The 7,991-nt window shown below is 52.5% G+C and overlaps 1 protein-coding gene and 1 pseudogene across 1 annotated transcript, besides 3 other annotated features; both read right to left on the reverse strand.

Annotated features, from left to right (window-relative positions):
* Nucleotides 1–7,991: a sequence feature (areas not merged during assembly with more than two copies in the genome that could not be assigned to a particular haplotype).
* Tc00.1047053506157.30 lies at nucleotides 181–3,093 on the reverse strand (annotated as a pseudogene).
* Nucleotides 5,738–5,764: a sequence feature (AT_rich).
* Nucleotides 5,796–5,860: a sequence feature (A-rich).
* Nucleotides 6,747–7,991, reverse strand: Tc00.1047053506157.40 (trans-sialidase, putative; the record flags this gene model as incomplete). The annotated part of the gene is made up of 1 exon (XM_800290.1): nucleotides 6,747–7,991. A coding segment is annotated over one exon (1,245 nt), but the record flags the coding sequence as incomplete, so codon positions are not given.

Consider the following 7,991-nt stretch of genomic DNA (forward strand, 5'->3'; position numbering starts at 1 on the left):
AAAAATAAAAAATGATTGTAGTGGTGCGGCACTGTTGACCACAATGATTCTCTGAAAAAAAAGACATTCTCTGACCTAACCCTGCAGACACACACAAATATAAAAGACGTAAAAACACTCCCTAACATAATCCATCATAAACGCACTGCGCTAACCTCCTCAGTCATTTCTTCAATCTTCTCGTCTAAGCTTTTTGCTTCACGAATTTTCAGCATCTTTGTGATTACAAAATACGCCTGAGAAAACACTCGGTCAGCGTGGACTGGTACTGATGTGTGGTTTTCCAGAACTCCGCAATCCTCCCATGATCAACATCTCCCACACTCAGCGGGTCGACGACACCACATTTCTGCCAGCCATTCATCGGCGTGCTGTCTGCGTGCTGCACATAAATAATCTCTCCACGACAATCCCTGAGCAAATTCATCCCAACCATTAAAAAACTTCGATAGATGCTCAGTGAACTGCCTCACGGTGCTGGTTGTGGTGTGATGCTCACCCGCCGTAGTCATCTGCAGCCCCACCAGCGTCCTCCGCGGTGACTCCACGAAGAAAAAGCAGTCCACCAGCGGAAAGTCCCTGAGCATCGGTATGTACAGCACCCGATGATTTATATTTTGTTTCGCATCAATTTTTCCAACTCCAGGTATTTCACATATTTCGGTGGGGTGCGCTCCAGGATTTGCTTTCAGCACAGTGTCCTGAATATCATGTGCTGGTGAATTCAGCTCCTTGAGTTCCTCTGCCATTGCACTGAAAAACCTCCCAAAGATGAGCGCACGCAAACAAAATTTTTCCAGATATGCGGACGAAATAGTTTTCCTCACCCCCCATACCAGCAACAAAAAATCTTTCTCACTCATTGCCTTTGCCAAAATATTCGCTGATCGAGACCCAAGGAAATAACATATCGGTGCGTTACGAAACCTCTCATTACCGCGTTCTCCTCTTATTCTGACAATCCTCACGAGCTTTTGAGACGGATCCTTAGCATACCATAGTCCCCCTCCCGGAAGTATAAAGCGATCGTCAGCATACCGAGAATTGATCGCTTCCAAGGCATTCTCAACGGCACCAAATCGTGCATTAATACCTTTCGCATAAAAGATATGGCGTGGAATCGGCCCCACCTTTTCCATGTGTGTTTCAACCATCTTCCAGTACTTTGTTTGCTCATCTGTATCCCCATCGCGCTCCATCCATGCACACATCGCCTTCACATCCATCCCGTCGGGGCAATTCATGATGATTCGCGCGGCTTTTAGTTGCTTCTCCCACTCATCATAGTTGGTTACCTTTGGGAATGACACCGCAATCATGCCCCATCCAGAAGTAGACGCAAAATGTCTCGGTGGCGGCGTTCCCTCCTTTGCCACATCGTAGATAATATACACATTCCTCCCATGCCCCCTCAAACTTCTCAACTCCGAGATGCACATGTCCTCATCGCCGTATCTTGTCACCGCTCTGGTGGTCTTGTCAAACACGCACGCATCTCCTCCACCAAAACAGTGGACAACCACTTGGAGTTTCTCGACATCGCAGTGCAGCAGCTAGTAGAGGAGGTACGAGCCGGCAGCCACCGATTTCCCGATCCCGGGCGTCCCAATCAACACACGTCGCTTGGGCGTAAAGTCGGTTCCACCGTGAGGGCTGAACCACGCGGTTAGATCGCCCTTGACGATCTGCCACACTCGCTCCACCTCACAGTTTACAAAAAAGTCCTTAGGAAGATCCTGTATCGTATTCCACGAGTACGGCCATCCCTTGTCCGAGGCGAGCACCATCAACACGGGAGGTGCTGCACCGAATTGCTGCACAGCGTCATTCTTTTCGATAGCGTCGTCAGCTTTCTTGTACGTCCATGACTGTTCTGGTTTCCCCTCATGCACCCCCATTCCCGTCCCCGTTTTCTTTCGCTCCACGCCGTCCGGAAGTTCCACCGCATGGCTCCGCCTCGCATTGTGCACAGACTCGTACAATCCCTCCAGTTTCTCCGGTGCGCTCGTCGTCGTTGGGTTCCTCGCTTCCTCGGCAGCTGCATCCAAGAAATGTTTGGTGGAGTTATGAACAGTTGCTTTTACCTCCGCAGCAGCTAATGACCACCCCGGTAGGTTGTTGACACCCTTGTCGCAAAGCTTGCGTATATCCTCATCGAAGATCACTTCACCCTTTACAGCTCGCTTCATACTCAAATAATGACCTGGTGCCTGTATTTCGTTCAACGCTCCTTTATCACGGATATACTTCGTGGGGTTCCTGAAAAACTCATCCAGCAAGACATCCCGATTGGTGTCCACAATGCCCCTGCCGCCCAGTTCCCTCGTAAGAAAGTCGTTCAGCTTCATTTCATTGACGCAAACTCTTCATTTAAACAGTACATCTTCGACATTAGTGGAAATGGTAAACTTCATTTCTTGCGTTCGTCTTAGCCTTTCCTCTGCCTCCCGCCTCGCTTCCGCCAGTACCTGCGTGAGTACTCCGTTTGGTTTTCCCCTTGCAAGAGGAGTGATTGTATCCTTTTCTTTCATAGTCCCTACGTTGCCCAAGAGAGAGCACACCTTCGTGAAGAGGCCTAGTAATGGCCTCCAGCGCTTGGTACGCAGTTAAGTTAAGAATTTCTTCAAGAAGCCGCTGGTCTTGTACGTAATCATCCGGCTCCTGAACAAACATCTCCATCGTCACATTGTAGTCTTCATCAACGGCCGCCCTGCCGCCAACATAATTCCAAAGGAAATCACTCAGCCTCACGTTGGTGCTGCTCATGGTCCACCGCGGCCACACTTTACTCCCCACCACGTGTCGAGCTGCAGCGTCGGAACCATCACAAGAGCCACGGCGAGGTGCCATCACAACACCCGTGCGGTGAAGCATCCCACTCGCACCGCCCAACTGCGGCCAGCAGGTGCCGCTGGCTCCAAAGGACACTCGCAGCTGTTTCCTCCCGCAGTCCCAATGGCGTTGGGCGTGGCACTCGCACGGCGGGACGGTCGGTGCGCCATGCAGCCGCACTGCAACGCCTGTCGGTGAAACAGTCAAGGCCCACCGCCCCCGCAGCGACGCAACGTGCAATCGGCCACAACACCGCCACATTATCGTCCTGTTTTTTTATGATTCACGTTGTCTGTCCGTTTGCCCCATCACCGGCACCAAAAATAAGTGCACACCTTCACAAAAGGGAAGGAACAAAGAGAAAAGAAGGTACGATCCCACCGTCCCGCCGCGGGTCAACACTCTCCTCCACCCACCACCATTGCAGCACAGGGGACCGCAGCCACATCGCAGAGTCAGCACCACAATGCGCACCACACCATCGTGCACTGAACAATGGGCGAGACGCAGCCAGGCATCGCCCCGCTCCATTTTCCACCACTCAAGTGTTGCGTGCCCGCACAAAGTGGCAAACAGAATCAGAGTGCACACAAACCCAATCAACACCCTCATTCGCTGAAGCACTTTACTTCGCATGGAGTGACAACATTTGGGGACACACCAGCAGTGGCAGAAGGCATGGAATTTCCCTGCCAACCCCGCAAAGAGAAACAATAACTCTGCGGAGTAAAAGTGACAGCTCCTCGGTGTTGCCCGCAGTTCACATGGCAGGAAGAATTCCACGCACGCATGGTTCCGGATTCCTCGCTGTTTGAGTGCACACCAATAAAACGTAAAAAAAATACGTGCGCGCAAGATGGAATTAAATACGTGAAAACGTCAGCCTGCTTTCTCCGATGGCGTTGGCGAGCAGTCCCACACAATCCAATCAAAGTGGCACGCCGGACAGAATGGCGTCCGTCAATCAATAGAAAAATGCGACACTGAAAAGGAGCAGAGAAGAGTTGGCGCATGCGATTGCCAGTGACAACTGTGAGCAAACCCGCCAGCACCAACTGGGGCGCCGAGGAGCACGCTTGTGTAGAACTGGCCGTCAGGCAGAGAGGACAAATAAAACAAAAGAGCAAAAACCCTCTCGTTCAATGCCTCCTGACCGCGACACCAGAATCAAAATACAATGGACGATAAGAGCGGCAACGCCTTCTCCAAAACATTTTGTCAAGAAGCCGCAGGACCTCAGGAAGAGAAGAAGGCAGCGGCGGCAGCCACAGCGGGGGAGGCAATAAAACGGCTGACAGGCACCTTCACGTCGACGCGCACACCACATCCGAGTGGGCTGGGAGCACTGATCGAACCGCTCGGAAACACACGCATCAAATCCGCAAAACAAAGTCGCAGTGAATCGACAGGAACTCCCCGCCCAAAACAAATTTAAAAGTAGCGTTTTTCAAAGGGGGATCCGCTTTTCCGACGACGGCACGGACGCCTCGCAGGAATTTCTTGCAAATCTCCCTTCGCAGGTCCGCAAGAAAACGCAGCGGAATAACAAGAGAGCGCAACGACGCAAAAAAAATAATCCTCCTAACGGACCAGGTGGCAGGCCGCCCTCGCGCAAGTGGACAAAACACAACTTCACTCCGGTCTTGTCGTGGTGGTCGTCTCGCAACTATTTTTCTTCCTTCTCGTCGCAGTGCACATCCCCCTCCCACAAATCATTTGTTCGGGCCATGTTCCTGCGGCCAAACATCGCGCTGCTGGATCCCGCGGCACAGTCCTCGGCACAGAAGTGAGGGGAGGAACAGGGACCGCAGAAGGTGCGAGCACATCCAAATTCGGTGGCGGTCGCTGCAGTGAAGATTGACGTCCCACGCGGTGTCCCTTTTCTAGGTCCGGTCCTCAGCGTGCCATGCTCTCAGCGTGCGGTGCGCCGGCCGCTCCGAACATCCACATGTGCTTGCGTCTCGCCGTCGCTCCCAGCCCCGTTCGTTGGCTGCATCAGGGATGTCGCCATCCAGAGACGGGCATAAGGACGTTGCATCCAACAAAACCTTCAGAGGCACCCGGTGGGCCAACGACGACCGTCACTGCGGGATGTGTGGCCCTTCCGCCGCTCACCTCAAATCGCACTTCTACGCCTCCTCGAGCAGCAGCAGCAGCATAAATACACCGGTCGACTAGAGGCCGTCACCAGCCATTGCAGGAAGACCACTGTGCCCCAGTGCCATGAAACCCGAATTGCATTGACGGGCCACTTCGGAAAATCCTGTCGCATCCTCCCCCAATTATGCGGAAACACATCCGTCGTGCATGTGTCCACCGCAGCCAAATGAATCTGGTCCAAATACCCTCCAAATTGAATTCTCCTTTCCTCAAGCCATTCCTTCATTCCATACGCCCTGAACCTCATCCGCACGTGCTCACTCACACAAACCGCCATAGACAGATGGTGGCCGCCCAACGCCCCGGAAAAACATCCCCAGCACGCACGCGCATAACAAATGACATGCGCAAACGCACGGCACAACGGCGGAGAAGCGCACACCGAAAGGATGCGGTCCTCCACAGCAGTCGCAGCCCACCGCGCGCATCACACCCGCTGGAAGAGTGACTCGCGGTGCGCGCTCCCTCTCTCCTCCTTCCCTTCATGCCCACGGAGGAAGCAGCAGCCACCCGCAACCGCCAGCACACGCTACAAAAGAAGCATCCAAATCCACTGCAATGTGCATTTTTTGCGTGCATGTGGTTGTGTGTGTGCATGCAGACACACGAGGCAAATAAGTAAAAACAGGAGCGGAGCATGTGAAGGGACGCACAAACAAAAACGTACAGCAGAGGTGCATGGCAGAAGTAAAAAAACTGCTCAGGCTCACAATATTGCACTGCAGACAAAGCAGCGGCAATTCACAAAAAAAAATTTTAAATTAAAAAAATTCATCTTCACCTTTCCACAACTCACACTTTGGAAAGAAAAAGAAAAAAAAAAGAAAATGAAAAAACAAGAAAAGAAGAAAAGAAAAAGAAAAAAAAACCACACACAAAAAAAAAGCACCTAACTACCATGTTGCTCCAGAAATTGTCTGTATACATTTTGTCCGGAAATAAAATTGAAAAGATAATTACGTGTCTTTCAACCGTCCAACCCTCCATGTGTCCGCACATCGTTTATATTTCATGGGGTCATCTGCGTGTTGCTGCTCCCCTCAGCCCTCTCATCGGCGCGTGAGTGCGGCCCGCAGAGCACAGTCACTCGTGTGTGTGGGGACTGAGAGAAGCACGCAGACATGACGGGAGTCGCGTCACTCCATCGGGAGAGTGAGCGCAGCAAAAGAAAAAAAAATTCATCAGAGGGGAAGGAAATGCTCACGAGGCCGACCCCGAAGGCTGCGCCAGCGCAAAAAAACACACACAGTGAGAAAATCAAAGAGAGCAAGCAAAAATTCCTTTTTAAAAGCGGCAGGCTGTGGCTGTGTGTGTGGCGCTGCGGGTGTCTGCCAGCCCTGGCCGCAAAGAAAAAAAAACAAGAGGGAAAGAAATGTGTGCTCCGCCCCACAGGCCCTCGTCGCACGCCCACACGTCACGGCTCCCTCAGCGCGCCGTTCGTCGCGGCCCCTCCTCATGCGTGCAGCAGGCGAGGCGCACAGGGCCGTCGTCATGAGCGTGTCGGTGGGTGTGCGAGTGGAGCAGTTGGGCGGGAAACACACGGCACCCCTCGCAGGAAGAATGCAGCAAGAAGCAATTAAAAAGAGGGAAGAGTAGAAAAGAAAAAGCATGGTGGTTGCGCCGAGACAACAAGCAAAAAATGGAAAATATAAAAAAAGAATTCTTTCTCTGCGTAGTAAAATTTATTCCTAGCGGTGTGTGTGTTGGTGCAGGAGTTGGGGGTGCGAGTATTCCACACGGAGGCCGCACACTCCTCACAAAGCCGCAAACACCCACAGTCCCAGCAGAAGAAGCAGCGGCAGCAGTCCGCTCCCAACAGGCGCATTGGCTCGCACACCCTCAATCCGAGGGATATGCCTCCTTTCCGTTCCACCCTCCACCTGTGATCCCGGGCCTCTCTTCGGAATGGGGATCCTGTCCTTGATTGCACGCATCTCAGTGGAATTCAGTGGACGGTTGTACAGAAAGACGTTCGTAACCGTCACCTTAGTTTTCTGGCCGGCGGCCGTCGGACTTGACTCCTGAACGCACGCACCAAAGCAGAAGCGCACAAACTCAAGTGACTTCTCATCTGTTAGCAGCGCTTCTCCTTCCCCCAGCGACCGACCATCAATGTACACAGAGGCCTTTTTGCCTTGGAGCATGAGTGCCACTTGGTGTTCTTTCTTCGGCTCCCAAGGCCTGCTTTCCGTTGTTGGTTTTTTATCGCCTTTGAATATCGTCTCCCACTTCTTATCCGCCGTATACGACAGTCCCATGGTGTGATTGTAATTAGTGTCACCCAACGTCGCAGTCAGTAGAGTTTTCCCGCTCGGAGCCTTTTCGATGGTCACCGACGCCACAAGTGTGAGGTCGTGGCTCAAAAACACATGCCGCAAATTATTGTCCCGAGTGTTCACAGACCATAGTACCCCGGAGTTAGACTCCGTCAACTGAAACCCATCTTTGACCTTTACCGCATTCTTAACCGTTGCATTCAGGCAAAGGTACTCGTCGTACCACGTGTCATCTCCGGCCGCATCGGACAAAACTGCCACCAGCCCCGCCGTGGGTATAGACAAGCTGGAGAAGAAAATGTCCTTTTGCGCCCAAGTACTGAGGACGGACTCAATTTCCTTCAGTTCCTCCGTCAGGCGGGAAAGTGAAATGACACTGCCCTCACCACTGACCCTCCGTTGTAAAAGATGCAACTTGCCATCCGAGTACAGCAGTGCGCTCTCAAGCTCCTCCTTTTCAGCATTGTCCATGCCAACCGGTCCAACATGAAACGAGCGGTTGTTGTCCGTGACCCAAAGGTAGAGCGGATTGGCGTTTTCCCCCAAGGAGTTCCCTCTCTGAGTGTACAGCATGACCCTCCTTCCCTCAATGGTCGCGGTGATGAGGGCATCCACATGCAGGCTTGAATCCTGAGAGGCTCCCGATCCTGAGTTGACCCACACGCCCAAGAGTTTCCCGACTGCCTCCGTCCACGTTGTCCCCATGTCACGCGACACGTACAC

Source organism: Trypanosoma cruzi, genomic scaffold (genome assembly GCF_000209065.1).
Source record: "Trypanosoma cruzi strain CL Brener 1047053516277 genomic scaffold, whole genome shotgun sequence".
NCBI classification, from domain to species: domain Eukaryota; phylum Euglenozoa; class Kinetoplastea; order Trypanosomatida; family Trypanosomatidae; genus Trypanosoma; species Trypanosoma cruzi.